The sequence below is a fragment of the Elaeis guineensis genome, chromosome 1 (genome assembly GCF_000442705.2).
Source record: "Elaeis guineensis isolate ETL-2024a chromosome 1, EG11, whole genome shotgun sequence".
In the NCBI taxonomy this organism is placed as follows: Eukaryota; Viridiplantae; Streptophyta; class Magnoliopsida; order Arecales; family Arecaceae; genus Elaeis; species Elaeis guineensis.
Window position 1 is genome coordinate 146,844,894 of NC_025993.2, and position 24,632 is coordinate 146,869,525.

At 40.1% G+C, this 24,632-nt stretch overlaps 1 protein-coding gene across 2 annotated transcripts; it reads left to right on the plus strand.

The window, feature by feature from the left end:
* The first annotated feature begins 21,099 nt into the window (after positions 1–21,099).
* Positions 21,100–24,425, plus strand: LOC105038905 (transcription factor bHLH122). Of its 2 annotated transcripts, XR_830805.4 has the most exons (7): positions 21,100–22,467; positions 22,851–23,194; positions 23,264–23,434; positions 23,543–23,608; positions 23,739–23,807; positions 23,901–24,129; positions 24,237–24,425. XR_830805.4 is itself a non-coding variant. In XM_010914822.4 (6 exons), exons 1-6 carry the CDS (start codon positions 21,828–21,830, stop codon positions 23,985–23,987), a joined length of 1,377 nt encoding a protein of 458 aa, XP_010913124.2. In that variant the 5' UTR covers positions 21,100–21,827; the 3' UTR covers positions 23,988–24,194. The 2 variants fall into 2 exon arrangements, 1 of the variants encoding a protein (XP_010913124.2); XM_010914822.4 differs by lacking the exon at positions 24,237–24,425 and having other exon boundaries at positions 23,901–24,194.
* Positions 24,426–24,632: the final 207 nt, after the last annotated feature.

The window sequence follows — 24,632 nt, forward strand, 5'->3', positions numbered from 1 at the left end:
ATTTTGATTTGTAGTTTGAGCATTAGTCTATTTTGTTTGTTTTTTTTTTTGTGGTGTCTTTTTTTTTTATATGAACAAGCTAGCATCATGCCAAATTAAGTCCAATGTTTTGGTCCCATCAAAAAAAAAATCTAATATTTTGGACTCTTGAGCCATTAGACCTTAATGTCTATATTTTAGTATAGGTTCAAAATACACATATATCATTTGTACCAAATCAAATCTTATACAATACCCTCAAAAGAAATTAAAAAAATAAACTGTTGTAGCAAGATGTCAATAAAAGAGAAATCAAAAAGACAAAGATCAATGCAAACATAGGATTTACGTGAAAAATCTTTTAAATCAAAAAAAAAAAATCACAGATGGAGAAGGATGGAGATTTTCACTATCTTTAATCATAGAGATTACAGAGTATAAGACAAAAGAAAAATCCTATTATCTTTGTGGCTAGTGCTAATCTAAATACAAGATATCTCTATATATATATAAACAATTGCATTTATACGTAGTATAAGTTTAATCAATTATTAACTTAGAGCTACTTAAACAAATTATGAAGTCAAGTACATGCTATATGTAAATGAGTAAATTAGCTCCACTAAAAATGATAAAGTTTGTACTATGTATTATGAGTAATAGTACTATTCCACTTTAGTAACATGTTATAATTCAAGGTATTATGTCGAATAGGGAATACTTGCCTATTGATTATAATTTCTTTCTAAGTCAACATTCTCTTAGTAATTCTAATTAAGTCTACTGATTTGTAATATTAAGTTGAATAATAAAATTGATGAGTACTACAAATTCACTCTTAGTTGTAATCACTTAACACTTTTTAAATATAGGCTCTTGGTAATTGAAGTATGAGCACATATTCATAAATGAAATATGAATATATAAATTTAAAGATAATACATTTCATCATGATGATCCTAGCTATAGTCCTCAATAGTCAATAATGAGAAAGAGATGAGCCAATAAAGGATGAGTTTTTATACCTTTATCTCTTGCAATATTTCTGACATAGAAAAATGTTAATTAGCAACACCAATCTTTTTTTTTTGATGCAATGAAGAACTGTGACTATAAAAATTAGGATATGATAGTACATCAAGAAAATAAAATTAATTTATGGTGATAGCTGGAGAAAAGTGTCACCAAAAATCTAATCTATGGTGACACTTTAAAAAAAAACATCATCAAAAGCCAATCTATGGTGATGCAAAATAAAAAATCATCAACAAAAGTTCAACCTTTGGTGATGCTAAAGAGAAAAGTATTACCAAAAATCTGATCAAAGATGATAGCAAGCCATAAGCATCACAAAGAATCCAACTTATGGTGACGGCTATGCAAAAGCGTCACCAAAAGTTTGACCTATGGTGACGGTAACACAAAACCGTCACCAAAATTTTGTCCTATGGTGGCTACACAAATCCATCACCAAAAGTCTGAGCTATGGTGATGAGTAAACCAAAACCATCATCAAAAATTTGATCTATGGTGATAGCTACCCGAAAGCATCACCAAAAGTCTAACTTGTGGTGACGAAAATCCAAAAACGTCATCAAAAGTGTGACTTATGGTGATGCCTAGGCAAGCATCGGCAAAAACCAATCCTATTCCAACACTTTATAAAAAGCATCACCAAAGAGATACTTTTGATGATGGTTTTGTATCTATCACCAAAAATGTCCATTAGCAAAAGTCAAAATTTCTGCAGTGGACTCTGCTTGTTTGAGAACGAGAGGCTTTCAAGGGACATTATGGGTTAGCCCTCACTTCTCGACTGTCGAGGCCTTCAGTTCAAAAATCATAACAGAAGTAATAATGTTTGTAAAAGAATTATTTTATCGAAAGAATAATTAGTACATCATTGACAGTATATCCAAAGATTTTTCGAATTCCATGGTTGAGGTATGGGAGTTCCATCCAGTTGCTTCAGATGATAAGTTCCGGATCTGATGACCTCATCCACTCAATAGAGGCCTTCCCAATTCGAAGACAACTTTTCATACTCATTAGGTTGCGATACTTCGGCATGGTGCAAGACTAAGTCACCGACTTTGAATTCTTTGCATCGGATATGGAAGTTATAGTAGCATTCCACTTCACGTTGGTAGGCTACCATCCTCACTCATGTCTTCTCTTAGATCTCTTCGAGTAGATCTAGATTTGCCAAAGTAGTTCAACATTATCTTGGTCATTATAATTCTCAACCCATGGTGAAGGAAATTTGATTTCTATAGGGATGACCGCTTCCATCCCAAAGAAGAGGTTAAAAGGAGTCTCCCTTATAGGCATTCTTTGAGTAATTCGGTAAGCCCAGAGCACATTGTATAGTTCATCCACCTACGATTCTTTGGCTCAATCTAATCTAGCCTTTAATCCCTACAAAAGAGTATAGTTGGTCACTTCAGCTTCTTCCTTAGCCTGAGGATGTCCCATTGATATGAGATGATGTGAGATGCCATGGCTTTGACAAAATTCGACAAATCTGAAACTAAAGAACTTACGGCTATTGTCTATGATTAGCATCCATAGGAGGCTGAAGCAGTAGATAATGAACTTTCACATAAAGTCTTTTACTCTAGCTTCAGTAATGTGAGTGAGGGGCTCGACTTATATCAACTTTGTAAAGTAGTCGATGACAACGAATAAATTTTTTTTTGACCTGACACTTGAGGAAAAGGACCTAGGATGTCCATCCCTCATTGTGTGAATGGCCAGGGGCCATTGATCAGGACCAACATCACGGCTGGTTGGCCTTGGATGTTGGCATTTCATTGGCATCGATCACAGTATTTGGTGAAGTTTGCTGCATCCTCCTGCATCGTAGGCCAGTAGTATCCCTACCGAAATATTTTGTAAGCCAACAATTTACTATTTAGGTGGTTTTCGTATATCCCCTCATGCACCTTTTGTAGGGCATAATTAGCTTCGGAGGGGCACAAACACTTAAGAAACACAAGAAAGAAGGATCTTCATGTAGCTTGCCTTCATAAAAGATGAAGTGAGGCGCAAGGTGCTTAATTTTTCAAACCTCTTTTGAGTCTGGTGGTAGCGTCACTGTAAGAAATAAATGTACGGATCTATCTAGCTTGGCTCAATGTCAATTTGCAAGATGGGGATCACTCATCGCACTTGGTTCTTTCAAGACTTCAAAGAAGAATTCCCTGGGCAAGTCTCTTGGTGCCGAGGTCGTCAGTTTAGACAGTAGGTTGACTCTCGAATTCTCCAATTTGGATATCTATTGAGTATCAAAATTAACTAACACTGAGATAAGGTCCTTCACTTTTTGCAGGTATCTCTTCATATTATCCTCCCATACTTCGTAGTCGCCTTTTACTTGTCTCACCATCAATTTGGAGTCACTGCAGATTTTCAGCTTGTGTACTCCAAGCTTTTTTATAAGTTTTAGTCCAGTGACAAGAACCTCATATTCAGCTTCATTGTTAGTGACTGAAAATTCAAACCATAAGGCATATTTGGCAATGAATCCTCCAGGATCGATTAGTAACAAGCCCACTCCCGACCTGACAGAGTTTGATGACCTATCTACATGCATGATCCAGATCCCTTTAGATTCACTTTTCAATGGACATTCTTTGGCTGGTCTAGCCTCTTCGTGACTTTCCTCCAGGATCATGCATTCTGAAATGAAATCAGCTAGGACCTACACCTTGATAGAGGGGTGGGGTTGGAACTTCACGTCGAACTTTGTAAGCTCAATTGTCTACTTTACCAATCGATCCTATGTATCAGATCGGTTCAAAATCATCTTGAAGGGTTGGTCGGTTAGGACAATAATGCTGTGTGTTTGAAAATAAGATCAGAGCTTTCAGATCGAAATGATGAGGATGTAGATAAGTTTTTTTAGCCTGGTATACCTGATCTCGACATCTTAGAGAGTCTTGCTGATGTAGTTGATCAGCTTCTAGACTTTATCCTATTCGTAGATTAACACCATGCTTATTATAGCAAAGGAGACCGCCAAATACAGATAGAGCTCTTCATTAGGCTTTGGCTTATCAAGAAGTGGCGCAGAGCCGAATAGTTCTTCAATTCTTCGAATGCTTGTTGGTATTTTTTGATCCATTAAAATTTTTTTGGTTGCTTGAGGATCTTGAAGAAGGAGAGATAGTGTTCAGTCGATCTAGAGATGAACCGACTTAGTGTAGCCACTTTTTCAGTGAGGCATTGGACCTCCTTTATAGTCTTCGGTGGATTCATTTCTTATATGGTTTGGATCTTCTCAGGATTAGCTTCTGTTTCTTGGCTCGAAACTATGAATCCTAAGAACTTTTCTGAGGTGACCCTAAAAGCATATTTCGTGAGGTTTAACTTCATCTGATACCTTCGAAGAGTAGCAAAAGCTTCCTTGAGATCATTGATATGGGCCTTTGAGGACTTGCTTTTGATGAGTATGTCATCTACATAGATCTCTATATTCTGTTCGATCTGATATTTGAAAATCTTGTTTACGAGATACTGATAAGTTATATCTGCATTCTTCAAATCAAAGGGCATGACCCTAATCTAGGTTTAACCCGATTTGAACTATATTCCTTGTTCCTATTATTTAGTGGGACTATTGCGATGTCTTCCACTAGTTTTTTATGTTCTTCAGCTAATTCATCATGGGTATCCAGTCCATCGATAAAGTAGATGATAGAAGATCTTGCTCGCTGAAGAGCAAGGGTATAATAGTGTCTTGCTAGGGCCTGGTCTCCTCAAAGCTCCCCGACTCCATGTTCGATTGGGAACTTCACCTTCAAGCAATATGTGGATACCACAACATGTAGTGCATTTGGTCCCGATCTTTCGAGGATGGCATTATAAGCCAATGGTGCTCAAACCACAAGAAAATCGATCTGGGCCATAGATCATTAAAGGGCTTGACTGACAACTATTGATAGAGTGATGACTTCTTCAACAGGCACAGCATCTTTAGAGAATCCCATGAGTAGAGAATCGAGTTATCCTAGCCAATCTGAGGGTATGCTCATTTTAGAGATAGTGTTATAGAACAATATATCGATCGAGCTTTAATTATCAACTAATATGCAGCGTACATCATAATTTGCTATATTCAGAAATACAACAATACATCATTATCCGAAAATTGGACCCCCTGTATGTCTTTCTTTGTGAAAATAATGGGTTCCTCGATCCTCCATCTCTTGATCGGTTCTCCAAATCCGTCCGATCCATCACCACGATGCTCTCCAGTTGTGGTGTTTATCACTCTGACCACAGGTTGCTGTTTGAAGGGTTACCCCTGTTGCTGTTGCTTTGGCAGTAAAGATGGTCTTTGCCGATCCTCATGTTGTTCGTGGTAATAGCTGATGAACTGATCTAGCCGCCTGCATCAAATGAACTCCTCAATCTCATCTTGGAGTTGGATGCAGTCCTCTGTGTTGTGGCTGTGGTCGCGATGGTAAAGATAATACTTATTTGAATCGTGCTGATCTGACCTCGTCTGCATCCTTTTTGCCTTGGGGATCTGCTCCCTGATCTCCATCAATATTTGAGTTCTGAAGGTATTCAGTGGTATATAGTTGGTGAACTTTCTTGGTGGAGATGGATGCCACGCTTCTCTGAAGGGGTTTCTAGGTCGGTGATTTCGAGGATGGGTCCTATACCGCTGATGCTGGTGTGGAGTCATAGAGTGTTGCTGACTTTTTCCTCAATCCTCTTATCTTGATGGGGGCACCCTGGTTTTCTTTTTTTTCCTCTTCTTGATAGTGGTATCTGTTGGGTTTTCATCTTTTCCAAAAGCTTTCTTCACCCGAGCATACTTTTCTGCTCGGACTCACATTTCGACGAAGTCCCGGGACACGACTTCTCCAATGAAAATTGAAAACTATTTTTCAGAAGTCCATCCTTTAAGGCAGTCATAGCGATCAATTGGTCTAGATCATGGACTTTGAGCGTGGCCGCATTAAAATGGCTCATGTAAGATCGGAGAGACTCTCCTTCTCTTTGTTTAATGTTGATTAGAGAATCTGATCCTTTGTGCTGAATTCTGCTGCTTACAAAGTAGATGATAAAAGATCGGCTCATCAGATCGAATGAGTGGATAGTGTCCGATTTTAAACTTGAGTACCAATATCAAACCGTATTCTTCAGAGTGGATGGAAAGGCTCGGCACAGGACAGCATCGGTTGCTCCATGGAGGAGCATTACCGTCTTAAAACTTTTCAAATGATCTACAGGATCGGTAGTCCTGTCATAATTCTCTAGCTACGGTATCTTGAAGTGCTAAGAAGCAGTTTTTACATAATTCAAGCATTGAATGGTAGATCGGTGTTGAATTCGTCATTTTGTGCTGGAGCCTGGTTGTGCAGTGCCTCGATTCATCAATTCATTTCACGAAATCTGCGATCGATCTCGACATCTCAAATAGTATTTGCCTCCAAACATTGCGAATGAGAACGGTCCATGGTGGAACCATGTCCAGAGCGAGGACTCAGGGACCGCTGACCCCTCCGTTCTGGGCTTCTGGGATCCACTATGAGAAATTATCAGGGATGGATCAATCGGAAAGTGAGGATCGGTAGGGTCCAAGGTTGTGAAGATTTTCGACTTGCTTATGTCTTCAGCTAGGATGATAAATAACTCTTATATATATATATATATATATATATAGAGAGAGAGAGAGAGAGAGAGAGAGAGAGAGAGAGAGTTGGTTTTAGATTGTATGGTATCCTAGCTGCTAGTTTATAGTTAAATTTCGAGGGAACAATCTTTAAAAGGTCCCATTTCGCACTAGACATCTGAAGCCATTATAATTATAATTATTACGTGATCTGTGCCAACGGCAAGGTATTGTCCGAAGCCCATTTCTTTCCGGATAACTTCGACCGAGCTTATCGTGACCAGATCTGGCCCACACTACTTAGTAGGAGCCAATATCAATATGACCGTTTCTGATCCACCCTACGATAACTGATCCACTAAGAATGGGAGACTTGCGATGATGGGACAAGAGCTTCTTACTTCTTTAATTTACTAATTCTCAGTAAGTCTTGTATAAACAGTATAACATATCCATATTACTAAACCAAAACAAAGGTAATACCTTCGATATTATTTAGTCTTGTAGAAACCTTGTGCACCCACATTTTCGCCCAATCTGCTGTCCAAACCCAGCCCCACCCGGAGGGCCGCTTTGCATGTCCCAACAAGTAGTTTGTGGGAGCATACTTCAAGTGGAATGTACCACCCCCATTTGTTCTCAAGGATTATGCCACTTTTTGGAGCTGCCATCAAATCCTTCTCTTCGATCGTGCCTTATTTCTTAATTTCTGCTGCGTGTAGAAATTGTTCACAAATAATGCGTTCAGGCAACTTCAAACAGGCTCGAAATGACCTTATTTATTAAAGAGATTCTCGAGGCCTTCAGTTGCTTGCATTAGTAGTGTAGTACTCCAGGATGTTACAGATATTACGATCTTAAATAATCTCCAAGGCATCATAGGTTAAACAATTGAGAAGGTGTCTCTTCTCATCTTTGGGAAGCAATCAAAACTAGCATTGCAATTTAACGTAAAATTCTGTAAAAAAAAAAATAATGATAATAAATCATGAGATCACAACTGTCCATTTTGCTTGCATTGGATGATACACTTGTTGCTGGTATTGTCCAAGGCAAGCAAGCATCCATCCATTCATTTAACCTTCCTACAGAAACTAGCTGTCCAGTTATTGCTCCCTCTTTTCTTTCCATTAATTTGCCGTCCTTATGAAGTCATTTGGCAGGTCTGCCTTCTTCTTCTAAGTCGTGGGCCTCATGCCCCATGCAGATTAAGGTGACCCATCTACATTTAATACATTATCCGCGTGGAAATAATTGATGCTTGTCTTGTGAGGACTCACCTCTATTTTTTAAGTCCTTCCCTACTTTCTTCTCTACAGTCCGGTAGTTTTCCCGTGGCAAAAAAAGAGAGGGAGCATCCGGGCCCCGAGGCCCCCAACATCCAACTAATGGAACCATATCAACATGGGTTCTCAGAATCCAAGCCTAAAAAGATGTCACGAGACCATATCCAATGCTACAATAACCCTTATATGTAAGGGGTTGGGGATAAGGCTCCAAAGGACGGTATAATCAGGAGTAGGAATCCATTGAAGTATGCTATCTTGATAGGCCCACATCTCCTCCTTCCAAACCTGTCTTGAAGATAACTACAAGAAACTGAAGTCATTCGAAGATATGATTACGAGGACAAAGAGGACCTCCACCAAGGCGTATAAACATGGGCACAATTCTCCCATTTTGGTACAGTATTGCGAGTGGAAGCAAGAATCTTCAAGATAATGCAAGTTCACATGACTTGTTTCCCTCCTAACCAACATAAACCATATCCTTCATCAGGCCTATCATATGGTTTCTTATTTTCTGACGAGTGGTTGCCATCATTGTCTTGTTAGTCCTGCACCTCTAACTATTTTGTGTTGTCGCTTGTACTAAACAATATATATTTATCGGTAAAGAAATTATATCCTGCATCGTACGTATGCATTACAGGGCTATGCACCATGCCAATTACCTCATCTCTTTTTTATGGGTCCTATTCATCATATGCTCATCGTGATACATGGTGGTGCATGTCGTGTAAGGTATAATTTGCCCCATTGATGGGTTGAGTTGGGTAAAGGATCCGACCTAATTAGCTCACACCTAAAGGTAATTGGCCTTGCTTTGGGGTTTTGGAAGTTGGAACTATATATAACCCTGGAACAGTCTAGGTTCAATATGGTTATAAATTAATAAGACTGGCATGGATCGCAATCTGATGTTATGGTGTATAAGTCGGGATAAATTCATAGGCAGTAAGAGGTTAAATTGTAACTGTTGGTAAGGGCTAACACATGCCCAACTTGAGTTAGACCAGAACCCAATATAACAATCAAGTGAAGGTTTCCAACCTAAAACTCTGCTACCACTTTTTGGGAGACGGAGACTTGCCCATATAGTTGGAGAGTCGTTGAGTTGAATACTAGAAGAAGGTCCAACACCACATCACCTCAGCCCTAGCTAATTGTGAAGTAGCTAATGTGTCTAGGTCCAGCTAGTTGCTCGGCCGTCTCATAACCGAATGTATTGATCATATCTTGAAATCAAATCTACCAACTCAAGATGACAGCCCATCTTAGCCATTTTGCAACAAGTGCTCCCTTCGAAAATTAAAAGTGTTCGTGTGCTTTCATTGCCAACTCATCTGCATCTTATATATCTTGCGACACACATTCAATGCTAAATAGTTCTGGCAGCTGCACAAAATAATTGAAATACCAAATGTACATGGTGGTTAAGAGGATCGTACTGCATGTCTCAAAAGAGGATAATACTGCCAAGTTGTGCACTTCTTGGTATTGGTTATATTCAAAATCAAGACTTACAGAAATTGGCAACCACCGCTAGAGCAGTACTAATTGGAACCGCTTTCAATCTTTCCTACCATTGTATTTGGTAGCTGATAATATATTCAAATTATTGATAATTTAAAATAAGTTGATCATATTACTGTATTTGATATATTTTTTAGATGATAATTCAGTTTATCTAGATAATTTATATTATCTCTCATAAGATAATCTAAATGATCTTATAGAGGGATGACTATCCAGATTACCACTTCTTTGGTAATGTTACAAAAAAAAATTTAGACAAAATTATTTTTCGAAAAAATTATGCAAAATCTATCTCTCCGACTGTAGTGGTGCCATCGACGAAGGCTAACCCCTTCCCCTCCCCCCTCCCAATGGGATGCTCTCATTCCTCCTATGGCCGCAGAGACAGTGACGACAACGAAAAGGAGCATGGGCTTCTCACGAACTCTGAGACTTCCAAAGAGAAAGTTCTTGAGCAAAAATATGAAGTTCTCCCATATCGTGCCGCTGCTTCTTCGCTCTCCCCCTAACTCTTCATCATCGGCACCCCGCACCCCTTGATCCCTCCATCCGGATCTAAAATCCTTCTTCCATCCCAATGGGCTCCTCCTATTCCTTCCACGATCGTGGAAATGGTGATGATGACGACGACGATGAAGAAGAATATGGGTCACGAACTTCAAGACCTCCAAGGAAAAGATCTCAAACAAAAGCCTAAGGTTCTCCCATACTGCGCCACTACCTCTTTGCTCTCCCTCCGGCTCTCCATCACTGACATTCCTCACCTCCTTGGCCCCTCTGTCTAGATCTAGGGCTCCCACAACATCCTTCTCCCCCTGCCTTTGCCTGTGTCTGTGATCTCGTCTGGAGGCCCATGGACTGGGCTATGAAAGTAATCCTTATTGCCTATGGCGAGTATGAGGCTGGCCTGCGGCCGAATCTAATCGATGGGCAGTGGCTAGCGGCGGGGCTGACCTCCAAAGGGGAACATCGGGCTAGGGCTTTGACCGTATTCAAGGTGTGAGGTTTACTTCCATGTGCACGTTACCGTTGGATCAGATGAGGGCCACTGCGGTCTTTATTTGTACTAAACACGCAGTAATTTCACTTAAAATATTTTACAAATTTGATTTCACATTACCGATAATCTGATTGTCATATCAAATATGTCAATCAAGATTTTTAATAATTTTACTACAATATTACCTATATATATCAAATACAGTAATCAATATTATTGATAATATAATGATGATAATTTAGTTTGAAAGCAATACACGTTACTTTCCAAAATTGCTTGGCGATACACTAAACAACTATGGTGAATAATTTTATTGGAACCGACATGAAAAAACTTACCAATTACATGAAGCCCTGTTGTCGCAAATTGGGGTAGATTCGAAGATATCTCAAGTGATGGTTTGAGTTTAAAATATTATCCAATGCTATCTTCTATGAGAAGAAGACAGACCATGTAATATTGGACCAAAAGATATAAGATCTGTAGTATAATTCTTGGACGTGCTTGTGAGGTTCGCCAAACGAGTGCTACATCATTGATTCGAGAAGTTTTTTGGCCAATTTGCAAAATAGGTGCTCGAGCACGGTCATGGCACCAGTTATTACTGTTTTCTTGTCCATCACGGTCTTGGAACATTTGTGCTTTTCGTAGCCTAAAATGCTAACATAAAAGAAGAAAAGAGATATATACGAATTAAGCAAACAAACTCCCAGCTCAGAATCAGAAACCAAGAATCATGTTGCTAAATAAGAATTTTAATTTACATCCAACCATATATTTGATGAATATAGATTTCTTTTCTTTAGAGAACAATGTTATGATTAATTAAGGAGTTGTATTTCAAATTAAAAAATATTTTTCATGCAGGAAAATGATAGAAATTACCCATCCTATTTATTTCTATGCATCGCTTCATTCTCTGATTAGCAAATCAAACTGATAAACTGATGATGAATGGATGGGGGAATGGTAGCAACACTTTTTTCTAATTTTTTTTTAATCAGGTCCATTGACTTCAGTTTTTTTTTTTTTTTTTTTTGGGAAGAGATCGAATACCATTGGAATAAAGCAAGCAGACCCATTAAACTTGGAAACGCTCCATATATCTAGACAGCTTTACTGCGACGGGAATATGGGGAGCACAACATTCATAAGACCAGGCTCTTGCATCATTAAAGCATGGCCATTATTCTCAATTCTTGCCATGATATGGACAAGTGATTCTATGTGGGCTTGCTTCCAAGGAATCTCTGCAACCTTGGGGCATGGCAGGCTATGAATTGGACAGTCCACTAAATATAATTCCGGTAGTGATAATTATGCACTTTTATTCATAACCTCTTTTGGTGTAAATGGAACATATTCTTAAGAACCCAGGAGCATAGCAAATGGGATATGATGCCTTCTTTTCCAAGGGCACACGAATCTCGACGCTGCTGCTTGGAATTGACATGCATCAAATTCTAATCCAACTAGCTGCCACATTCGGGCATAGCCGGAGTAAAGGGTGACAAATCTTTATTAGAGTCTGCTTCGGATATTCCTACAGGAGTGGATTGAAAACCTTATATAAATTGAACCCGGTCCGCACATATCTTCTAAATTATAGGCATAGAAATTATATCTAATATTGTAGAATATAGGCATGAGCCAGCTCATGTCAACTGGACTTCTTTCAGATCATTCCTTTGGGATAGATAAAAGATCTTATGACATCATTTTTTTTTTTTCTTCTGATAAGAGTCGGGGGTGGTTTGCTTTGAAAAAATTTAATTTTTTTGAATACTCTAAATATAGGCCCGGCCTGTCCTTGTGAATCCTATTAGATGGCATGGGATTATCCAAACAGGCCCTTATTGTCGGAGATGTTCCCTGATGCTCCAAATTCTAAGGTCAACCTCTTGATGAGGACATTTTGGGAATCAACAAGCTGCTCTACACATCCTAAAGGTTAAGGTCCCAAAGCTCCTAATGGCTGCTTTCTCTTGGATCCCTGGGAGGGAACCAATGCTTATTGAAGAATTCCCAATACAATACAAGCTTGGTGTATTATAATAAGGTACCTAGTTGAGGGTGGATCTTGATGCAGTGGCACAATTGCTTCCAATTTAACTTGGGAGTCCGGGATTTGAAACACAAAAACAGGCTCTCCATGTATGAAGGTGAGAACCCATGTGGTATTATCTTTAAAAAAATTAAAAATAGGGTATCTAGCTACGTGGAACCAAATCGCTCGCAAGTTCTCCTTTGACCGTTGAAATAGACAATTAGATTCGGTAAGGGATGAACTGTCATTAAAAATTAAGTCCTTATTTATTAAGCATTCTTTTTAGAGCTACGTGGAACTAAATGGTTCACAAGCCCCAGTTTGACTGATGAAATGGGCAGTTATATAGATTCCGTAAGGGATAAACTATGTCATTAACAATTAAATCCATGTTTATTAAGCATTCGTTTCAAAGATCCTGTGCAACCCCAAGGTCACTGCTTAAATAAAGAGTGAGAGTTTTATAGAGTCCTTGTACCCGACCACGTGGTTTGCTCACTAACTCCTTTTTAATCAGCGAGATCCTTCATGCATCCCCTAATTTCTCTCCGAATGAAAAAGTACAAGTTATTACTTTATAAAGAACTTGTAGATATGTTGGATCATCAGGATAAGGGTTTAAAAACCTTCTTCCATCTTCGTTTGCACCTGTTGGTTGATCAAAACTTCTCAAATATTAAAAATTCTTACTTAAAATTTGTTGAAAGCAAAATAGAAGTTAGAGTCGAGGTCTCTTGTTTTAAAACTAATGTGAACCCACAAGCCAAACTATAGAGGAGGTTTGGATAATGATCAGGAAAAGGTTGACAATGATAGAATAAATATATTTTGTCATGGAGTAATCTTCATTTCCTTTCATTCTGCAGAAGCCATTATAAAGTCCACTATTTAAAAAAAAAAAAAAATTATTTTCAAGGCTTAACAAATAATTATTGTTATTTTAGAGGAGGAATATTATCGAGGAGTATCAAAATTACTGAAATTTTTCAAATTTCATCCAATGGCAACCCAGTAACTTCACTTGAGAAATGGAGCAATAATTGTACTCCTCTCATGATGCCACTCTTGGGTGGCCAGGTAGGCAAAATATTCGAAGGTTCCATCAGATCTCTTTTTACAAACAAAAGCCCCCCCTTCGACTGGTGTAATGAAGAACACGTGTCGACTAAGCAGGACCCCAGCCAACGCACTCTGTCGGTAATCTGTCTTTTCGACCCTGTATCCAATCCTAACCACCTCGAAGGCATAATAATTAAAGGGGACTATTAAATCATTAATCTCGTTTACTGAACCGTAACAGCTGGCCATCACGTGGGGTTAGAGTCTAGTTATCCCCTCAAAGGCGGTCTAAGGCTCTAAGCCTTTTTTTTTAATATACTATAAAATTTTGGGGACCTTTGCGGGAACGAAAGATGGAACGCGCGGCCCTGCTTCTCCCACGTTCGGGGGTGGGGGGTGACGGCGAAGCGGCACGTGAACACGCGCCGAGCACGGGGGGGGGGGGGGGGGCGCTACATCCGATGCCATTGAAAATGCCTATGCGTCTATGCCCGATAAAAAGAAAGCATAAATAAATTATGCAAGTACAAGTATTAGGAGATACGAATATTAATTAGGGGAAGAAATAATATGATAGATGAGAGAAATAATAGAATTACTGATCATGGTTCTATCTGTATATTTGGACCATATTACTTAAAGCCAAGCTTGAATCCCAAAAGCCACCAAGTAGAATGTTTTAGGACAATGATGAGCCAAAAGCCACCAGCCTTATCAATCATGTGAGTCCGACTAGATATGAGTCTCATCGGATGCAACATAGATTAAAAAATTATATCTCAAATTTATTTTTTTATTAAATAAATTACAAATTTATATCCAAAAGTGATAATTTTATTAAAATAAAATTTTACTTCTATTTATATTATATTGGATCAAGTTAAACGTGTTAAATGGATTAAACATTCTACTTCGAGGTGCACCCTTGTTTTGAATAGGAGCTAATGCATGATGAGAGTATCACAAGATTGAATAGAAGAATTATTGTAATCCCACATTAGCTATAAGGGGGTGCCTCATGAATTTATAAACCTGAAGCAGTCCTCCATCTAATAATTTAAGGTTCTGGATTATAAGTTCATGATAGATGGATATATTATGAAAATTGTATTTTAAGTACATAATAGACTCAAATTGAATTTATTCTTTGATTTGTTTATGATTTGGCCATGTAACAAACCACTAAAAAGAGAGAGAGAGAGAGAGAGAGAGAGAGCAATTATATAGCTTCTGTGATCTCTGTGCAATAATTATCAACTAAGTATATGCTAACTCTAATTTGTAATCGTTAAAATTTGACAAATCATAATGACACATCTCAAAACTAACAACAATCAATATGGCAAAACCAACCAACTAGAGCTTGCTATGAAGTCTTCATCTTAACCAACTAGCTCTCACTATGTGACTAGTCTAGGGGCATATGGAAATGCCTAAATATCTCTTCATTCGGCTACAACTAACCTACTAATTTTTACAATCATGAGATACATAAGAATTGGCATCCAAGAGAATCATTCATACGATATCTTCCGGACATGTGAATGGATATCCAAAATGGTTGATTTGTACATCCCAAGATTTCAAAATGTTGGATACTAACTCTCGCCTATATAAACTGCTTCAAGGGGACTCTTTAGATAAGCGTAAATTCTAAGTGAAAAATGTACTAAGTTCTAAGCTCTCTAAGCTTTAGAGTTCTCATCTCTCTATTACTCACACAACACCTCCACTGTTTTTATGAGAATAATCTAACTTATACATTGGAGAGCCTTTGCCAAACACTTTGGGACAAGAGGGCTTTTCTATTTATAGTATTTCAGAACCAGATCCAGCAATATTGGAGCGAAAGTCCAACTGTGATCTTCTTCTCCAACCATTGATCAAGTGCAATCAATCCAACTACAACCACATCTAAGTCCCGACAACCATCATCCATTAACTAAAGAGGCACATCAAGATCTCCATCCAACTCCCTCAATCCATATAGTATCTCGTCATTCCCTCCAGCATACTAGCCAACTTGATAATTTAGTCAGACTAGGTCCCGATGATAAGAGCTAGAGGAAGGATCTTGATCCCATCACCTAAGGTTTAATCCCACGATAGCCATGAATCTTGAAGAGCACAGGCAACTCCATCCACTGTCCAGCTAGATGCATTGGAGTCTGACGGCTTTAATAGAGTCCACGATGGTCTCTGCCTCAATTGAGTACGCAGGCAGCTCTAGCAATCACCATCAAGTAATTTCAGATGCTCTTGTATCAGGTTCAAGCATTGACTACGATTATCCAAAGCTTACAATAGTTGATCGCTAATCCTCAACAGTAGCAGTGGCAATAGAACCATCATAAGGATTGCAATTAGCAAAGCATCTAATCATCGTATGCAAAATTCCACCACTCGTGATGTTGCTTTGAAAAATACGAACACCAGTACATCTCTCATAATTAATACAGTGTGTAAAAATTTTTTAGAATAGAACCAAAAGAATAGCCATAATAGCTCAGCTTTACGGTCTGGCTCTGCAGCTCAGATTCACGGCACTTTGACTAGTCATCCTCAGCAATTCTTCTACTTTTTTTCATCCGAGCTAACAAGTTATCTCTATCTTAAAAGTGGGAAACATATAATACACTTAAGAACCGACTATAATTGATATGATAGAACTGATCAATTAGACTTTGCGACGAAATTTTCACCTTGACTAACTAACTCTCATCATGTGGCTAGTCCAGAGGCCATAGAGATGCCCAAAACTTTCTCATTTGGTTACAACTAACCTAACAATTTTTATAGTGGTGAGATATATGAGGATTGATGTGCGGAGAATCATCATATGACATCCTCTAGATACGCGAACGGTTATTCAAAATGGCTAATTCTCACGTTCCAGGATCCCATAGTGATGTATATTGAGGCTTGTCCATATAAATTGCTGTAGAGTAACTCTCCAGGTAAGTCTAAATTCTAAATGAAAGATGTGCTAACTTCTAAGCTCTTTGTGCTTTAGTGTTTCCACTCATATGACATCTCTATTTTTTGAGAGTTACCTAACATAAGCACCGAATCTTTCTTGTCAGGTACTCCCAGTAAGAGGAATTTTCTGTCTGCAGTGTTTCGAGATTTAGATCCAGTATTAGAGTGAAAATCTGACTGCAATTCTCTTCCTTTTTGCCATTGATTGATGCGATTGATCCAGCTAGCTAGGACCGTATTCGAGTCCCATCAACCGTCATCCACCGACTACAAAGGTGCACCAAGATCTCCTACCAACTTTTTCAATCCATATAGTATCCCATTCAGCCCTTCAGCATAGCAGCTAACTCGATGATCTAGGTAGATCGGCTACCAAAGACAATAAATAATAATTAATTAAAAAAAAAAAAAAGAAAGAAAAGAAGAATAGAGTCCGCAGCCTAAATTTAGTAGGGATGTTTTAATTATTACATGCCTCGAGACTTCAAGTGTGGTTTATGAGATAGATACAGCACTAATCCCTTTTTTTTGGGTTAAATCGCCTGCCTGTCACTAGTACAATGAATCCTCAATTTATCTAGGCAATTTTTGCGCAAGAATTTAGGATGGAGTCGGAAACAAGGATTAAGCAAAAGAATTGCCAGGGGGCTTTGTTTTTTTATGTTAACCCCTTGGAATGGAGCCAAAGGACAAGCTTGGCTTTGGCGAAACAAGTTTCGTTTTCCACACACTGCAACCTAGTGTTTGCCATACGTGGTGCATTTGATAATAGTTCTTTATATGGCCGTTTCATGTATCGGAAACGTACATATTTATTGGTGAGGCAGCCTTTTCCGTTTCTAATCCATTCTTTGTGCCCTTTTCCATTGAATGCGCTGCTCTCTTCGGTGGGCCTGCTTTTGTCCATGGCCGCCATGTCATTTGGCCGGGGACAGCCGCCTGTGGAGGACACGTGCGATCCACGTGAACACTAAGAATTCTGGCTAACGAAAAGGATGGAACGCATGCGGTACATCCACATGGCACATGTGAAATGCCAATACCACCGGTCGTTCTTTTTTTCCTTTCTTTCATGTTTCTTTCTTTCTAGTTTCTTAACGAAGAAATTTTTTTGAGGCGCAACTCAAGCTCGATGCACAGTGGAAACACAATAAATTTAGGAATCTTGCATGGTGTTGGTAAATTGTCTAACATGGAGAGTGACCGTAAGAAGTGACACAAATTTTGGCAGCATCCTTCGTGTCATAGCCGGATGTTTATTTCCATCATATATGCAATAGGTCAAAACAATAACCTTTTTTTTTTTTTTCTTAGGCAGAAATTTATTTGCTAGTATTCCCTATTGCTCTATCAAGTTATTTGTAAGTCCTTAATGACTATTTTTATCAAGTAAATCTAATTTTTACATTGAAAGCATAAAAATTTCAAAGGAGAGTTTGCTTAAAACTTCACCGAGCAACCTAGGTAGTTTTGAAATCGATCATGATTGAATTTTGGAATTAAACATCAATACAAATATATAAACCATATGTCTGTAGCATGATTCAAAAATATGCTATATAAAGTATATATATATATGATATCATGACGGTCCATAATAAATATCTCCTAGCTCTTCAAATTTTCATTGAAGCAAACAATCAAACTCAATCGAGTTTGGATTTTTCCCAATTATTGGAGAATCCTATTCAATGACTTACTATCTGTGTAACATACGATGGTTTGATAATTATAGAGTGGGATGCATATGTTTCTATCTTGTCATATCACTCATAATCACGAGATATATAAAATTAATTGATAGGTGATAATGAACTTAAATGAAAGAGGATTTATCTCAATAAGTCTCTATACTTACGATATCAATTTTATTTTGATGTAAATAACAATATGATGTTTTCTTCCTGATTTTTTTTTTTCATTCATTAATTCCTCATCTTTTATTATATGGCATGAATATTTAAGCTTATTTTATTTCATGTCAATCATTTGAACATGGTTTAATATTCTTTATGCTTGATGATCCAAACCAATACCTTGCTTCACATCAAAATATATAAAATATGAAATATTGTAGTTATGTGACTTTTACTATGCTTGATGTCAATTATGAAATATGAACATATGGCGAAAGAGATATATAAGAAATTATAAACAAGAAAAGTTTCACTTCCTTATCAACTATGTTAGAGTGAGAATATTTTTTTGAAGCAAGTTCTATAGTTATTCAGCATTGTCTCAGTGTAGATTAGTCGCCATAACTTATCTTGAATTTATCGGGTCAGTTTTTTCTCTTCTCTGACTAGAGAATAGTTTATTAGATTAAAGCAATGATCTGGATAAAGTACTGGGATGTGAATAAAGGAAGAGAATTGCTATCGTGTAAAATATTCCTCGTGTAAAATCACAATATTGTGATAAAGTATGGGAGGCTGTGGTAAGATTGCAGGATATATTTTTTATTTATGTAAATTTCATTATATGGAAGAATCTGTAACGCCAATTATTGAATATATCTTCTTTCTTATATGAATATATTCCATCGTACGAGAGAATCGTCCAGAGCCAATTATTGAATAAATTTTTTATATGCATTCCATCATATAATTATTTCTCCCATTATGCACATTGCTATCATCCGTAAGTAATGAGAGAAAGCAAGCATATGGATTTTGACGGTAGATCTTTTCATGACTAATGCAAGAAATTTCTTTTATCCAATCTGTCCTGTACGAACTATTGGCCTGGGCATCACTTTTGTATTTAAAATTTTTATAACCAGGCTTAATATTTAAGGGGTAGAAAATCGTTATTTCTCTTCCATCCTTGTCAGGTAATATGGTAAAACGATGGTTGAAATATATTTTCATCTATATAACATTTTTATAAGAGAAAATATATCCCCAAACAATGAAAGCATATTCTTGCCCCAGAAAGATCATATATCACAACTAAAGAAAATGGGTTGCATGGAGACTCAAATAAAACAAAAAATAACAAAAGCTGAGGGCGCACCATTGTTATCACCTGGGAGTCAGGCTGCCTCTTCTCAGCCACGGAAAGCCAGGGAAAAAAAATGAGGGGTGGCATTTCGGTAGTTCTTCGGATGAAGTGAGGGCATTTTTGATATTAAGCCAGCTGCCTTTTCGGCGCCGTAGCGAGCCCACATCATGGTAAGGTCGAGATTTTGACGGCAGTAGGGACGGAAAGCGACGGAATCGGGTACTACGTGAGCGGCGGTCACGGTGAGGCCCGCTCCGCTTCACGGGCGGAGTCAGAACAATGTCGCCGTTAACGGCATCCGGTTCGTCGTCAGCCTCCGCCGCTACCGCTCAATGTACCGCAGGGGGCGTGCCCTCACGTGGCGATAAAAGGTCCATATTTTATATATATTAAAAAAAAAAAAAAAGGTAAAGGACCGGGAAAGTAAATAAAAAGGCCTAGGCGAAGCGTTGGGAGCCGGTAATCCGATTTCGGTTGCAAATGGCCATCGACTTGCCTAAAATTACGGAATCACCCTTCCACACCAACGATCACTGAATTACTAAATTATCCTCGCTTGCACCGCCAGTTAATCCACCAATCCGAACCAGAGGATAAGGATTAAGGATGATCCTCCAATCAAAGTTTGACCAATGTGGACGCTGCTTAAAAATCATGTATAAATCATCACACAGACCACGGGTAGTAGGTGAACTGTAGGTTGGTCCAACTGTCGATACCCGACCGTCAGATCTTCATCCGATGATTCTAAGATCTCTAATTGGCGACCAAGAACAGCACGTATATCCTTTGACTAACCGGCGGTCTGCGTCCTCCTAAGAAATAATTTTGAGCCTCCAGCACGAGGTCTAAACAAATAGAGCTGGAATAACGCGGAAGATCTTTTGGACGGCCCTGATCTGATGATGACACAGGACCCTAACAGCAGGAGAAGCGTGGCCCACCATCCATCTACTGCTGGGCACCTCTTGGGACTTGATTTAAGTAGCGGTGGTCCCCATCCACATCCCATCACCGCCACCTCTTGCGTAATCCACACTCCAGTATGATGGAACACAGCTGCATCCAGGATGCAGAACACTCAGATCTATCCATTAGAAGGAATCAGACGGTGGGGAGACCTGCACACGCAATTTAATAACCTGCAAGCGCATAAGGAACACCGACAGGGGGTGCCGGTGCGTTCACTGGGACGGGAAGAATCTAGGAACAGTTCGTGGAGCCCTTCAGGCTTTCCGGAAAACGTCCAACCTCGGTCCGATGCCAAAAATAGTTAAAAAAAATCTACCACCACCTTAGGATGTTCCTTAGGAAATGCAATGTTAACCCTCTTCTCCGACGTGGATGTCCTGTCGAGAACAAACAACCCGCGTGAGCGCTATCCACGCTGCAGGAACCATTAAGGACACGGAGATAGGATACCGGCGCCTCCCGGTCGTGTCGTGTTAGGGGCATTTCGGTCAACTAATTGCCTGCGTCTCCGGCCGCGAAGATATTAGCCGTGGAGTGGCATTTTGGAAAGTATTGGAGAATTGCAGGGGTAGTTTTGTCACTTTGTTGGTATATATCGGCCGATGGGAGCGTGTTGCAGAAGAGGGAATGCTCGCGTCTGCAAGTCTCTTATTGGCGACGCCCTTGCACTTCTCCTTCTCTCTTTCATTCTTGGATATAAAAAGCCGAAAACTACTTCCTTGTTTTCGGTGCTTCAAGGAGACGAAGTCGGGAGAAAATAATTAGAAGGGAGAGTTTAGAGAAGAGGACAGGAGGAGGAGGAGGACCGCTCCATTTCTCTGCCGGGTCGTCGGTGATGCCGAGAGGAGTAAGGTAGAGGCTTGGAGGAGGCGGAGGCGAGGCGTGTAAGAAACTGCCTTCTCGGGGTTCTTTTCAGAGGTTTTTAGGAAGGTCTTTTTTATTTCTTTGTTTCCGATCGATTTTGGTGTTTGAGCGGGGAGAAACAGGCGAATTTGGGTTAAAAATCGAAGCTTGGGAGGTTTGGACATCTGTTTGAGAGATATCGGGTTTGTTCGAGCTCGGTTGATGGCGAAGAGGCGGAAGCCTGGGGTTTCAACTGAATTGGAGCTACTGGTATCGTGTTGATCTGGTTATCATTCCGATAGCTTGGGTTCGAAGTGCTACAGCTAGAGATCGCTCGAGAAATCCTCGAAAAATTGAAACTTGGCTTGCTCTCTGAGGGAGGACGAGTTCGAGGAGTAGAAGAAGAGAACAGAAAGGGTTGGAACAGGGGTTTTGCGGCTGGATCTGGTGGAGAGAAGGGGAAGTAGAGGAGGAGGAGGAGTAGGAGACCGAAGAGTGATGTTCGGATCTCCTCCTGCGACGGTGGCGAAGGATCTAAACCTTCCGTACCCACCTGCGGCGGCGTCTTTCAACCACCGGAAAGACGAATCCGATCTCCTCCACCGCCACCATCAGCAGCAGCAGCAGCAAATGAGCTCTGGCTTGCTCCGGTATCGATCGGCCCCGAGCTCGCTGTTCGGGGAGGTGTGCGAGGACTTCCTCCCGGCGAGGCCCTCCAGCCCCGAGACGGAGACCATGTTCGCCCGGTTCCTGGCGCCGGATACCCGGGACGAGATCCGGGACAAACCGGTCTCCGCCGCTGCCACGGGCGGCCAGAGGAGCCCCCGGTTCGCTCCGCCACCGCCGCCTGCGGCCGCTTCCGTGGCGATGGAGCACGGCGGGGCGGAGCAGCTACCGGGCCAGCAGAGCGCCGGATTCTCCGCTGCTTCCCAGATGCTGTACCACTCGCAACAACAATTGCCGAGCCACAGCTCGGTCGACAGCTCGTACCGGGTGGTGAGCTCGATGGCTATGGAGGCGGAGCACATGAAGACGGCCGCCGGCGCCGCTGTTGGCGGCGGTGGCGGGAACTGCTCCAATCTCATCCGGCACAGTAGCTCCCCGGCGGGCCTTTTCTCTCACTTGAATGTAGAAAATGGTATCCTCTCCCCCTGTTCTTTCTATGTAGAACTGTTGCCTATTTAATGGACTAGCTTTAAAAACCGTGGATATATGGAAAATTTTCACATCTATTGTATGGAGCCATGCAGACCGAACTGTTCCATAAGACTTAAATCCGGAATTTTTGAAAAAAAATTCTGTTTTGGGAATCAGCACGGCAGCAAAAATTTCATCTTGTTTTGCCTAAACACAAATGACGTTAAGACAAGAAAGGGGGAAAGAAATCTTTTCCCGTTTAGCATTTCTCATCTCTTTTTGTAGTTGCTATTAGCTCAGCTAATACAAAAGTTCTCCCTTTTTATAAACCGATGCTATTGGAATTTTTGAATGAAAGGACGCTAAATTTGTATGGTTTTATAGGCTTTGCGATGATGAGAGGCATGACGTGTTTCCGGAATGGGAACGACTCCATGGGGGATGGAACAAATCGATTGAAGTGTCAGATAAGCTTTTCTTCGAGGCAAGACTCGTCCACGGGGCTCATGTCTCAAATCTCCGAGATAGGTAGCGAGGGCATGGGAGGAAGTAGCCCAGAAAAGAGCAACTTGGTAGCCGGCAATGGCGGCGGCCGGTGTTACATCCCGGGCTTTCCAGTTGCCACCTGGGATGACTCCCCTCTGCTCTCTGATAACTACTCGGGGCTTAAAAGAGCCAGAGAAGCCGAGGGGAAGATAGTTGCTGGTCTCAACCCATCAGATCCTCAGGTATTTCCTCTTGATCACCTCTGTCCTTGAAACCAGCTTCTCTAAATCCATCTCTTTGCTCGTCAACAGAATGGAGAGATGAGGAACCATATGTCGGGTCTCAACCATCAGTTTAGCTTGCCAAGGACCTCATCCGAGATGGCTACGATCGAAAAATTTCTGCACTTCCAGGATGCAGTACCTTGCAGAATCCGGGCAAAACGGGGTTGCGCCACTCACCCACGTAGCATTGCTGAGAGGGTAATCTAATCACTCTCTTAATTTCTTACTCGCTTGAACATTAACCAGCTTGGTTATTGAACTCAGGAGCATCTAAATATGCTCTCGCGCGCTCATTGGTTTCATCAGGTGAGGAGGACTAGAATTAGCGAAAGAATGAGGAAACTACAAGAGCTAGTTCCTAACATGGATAAGGTAATACCGCTCTTCCAATGAAACAGTAACACTTTTATTGAACTACTACTCAAAAAAAAAAAAAAAAGGAAAAAGAAAAAAAAGCCCCTAAAATACCATCTTATTCTCTAACCGTCGTTTGGCTTCGCAGCAAACGAACACTGCTGACATGTTAGATTTTGCTGTCGTCTACATCAAAGACCTCCAGAAACAAGTCAAGGTATTGAACTTTGGGAACCGGTTTAATTTCGTTAAGTTACCTCAACCACAATGAATACCTGTTTTATTTGTCATGGTTCTTTGTTATTTGAAGACGCTATCGGAGAGCCGCGCCAGCTGCACCTGTCATGCTAGCAAGCAGAAGCCGAACGTAAATCCATCATGTGAACTTGATGTATAGAAGGAAAAGATAGTGGGGAGCTTGCAACCAGAGATGCCTCGGTAAGGATGAGCTTTTTACCGGTAGAGGCCCCAGTGAAGCAGGCGAAGAAAGAGGGCAATGTATAGCTATCAGTATTAGGAAGTCATATACCTACCACGTTGTATGTATTTCTATTTTGTTCTAATTAATTAGATCTCAATATCAACCACTTATCAAAAGCACAAAGGTGATCAAATGAACACATCCGTATTTTTCTCGGAATTGTAGGGTCGTGGAGGCAGAGTTTAAACGGTGAAAGAGAAGGACATCCTTGTCATCTTGCCAAAAATAGCCTAGTATATACTATTGTCTAAACTCATACACCACCTTTCCCTGTTTTAAAACGTCCTCAGAGACTAGCATTTGGCTTATTGTTATAGGAAATTTGTTGATAAGTGAAACCTATAAATTACTGTGCGTGACTCATGCTGCTACAATGATTTCCATTCAGCACTCCTAGCAAAGTATCAGAAGCAAATTAGAAAATTTTGTATACTTTTCTTTGGGGTGAGGTTTCTTTTGTTTCTCCCATCTGTCTCCCAGGCTTTAACTAGGTGGGGAAAAGAAAAGGAGAGGATGGGATGGGAGATTGGGGGATAGGGGTAGCTGTATCCAACTCACGGA

Bases quoted from the DNA above. Each gene is read 5' to 3' on its own strand.
- LOC105038905 (XM_010914822.4), top strand. From the start codon at position 21,828: ATGTTCGGATCTCCTCCTGCGACGGTGGCGAAGGATCTAAACCTTCCG. The intron at 23,609-23,738 runs GTAATACCGCTC...TTGGCTTCGCAG, and splicing joins TAGTTCCTAACATGGATAAG to CAAACGAACACTGCTGACAT. The intron at 23,808-23,900 runs GTATTGAACTTT...TGTTATTTGAAG, and splicing joins ACCTCCAGAAACAAGTCAAG to ACGCTATCGGAGAGCCGCGC.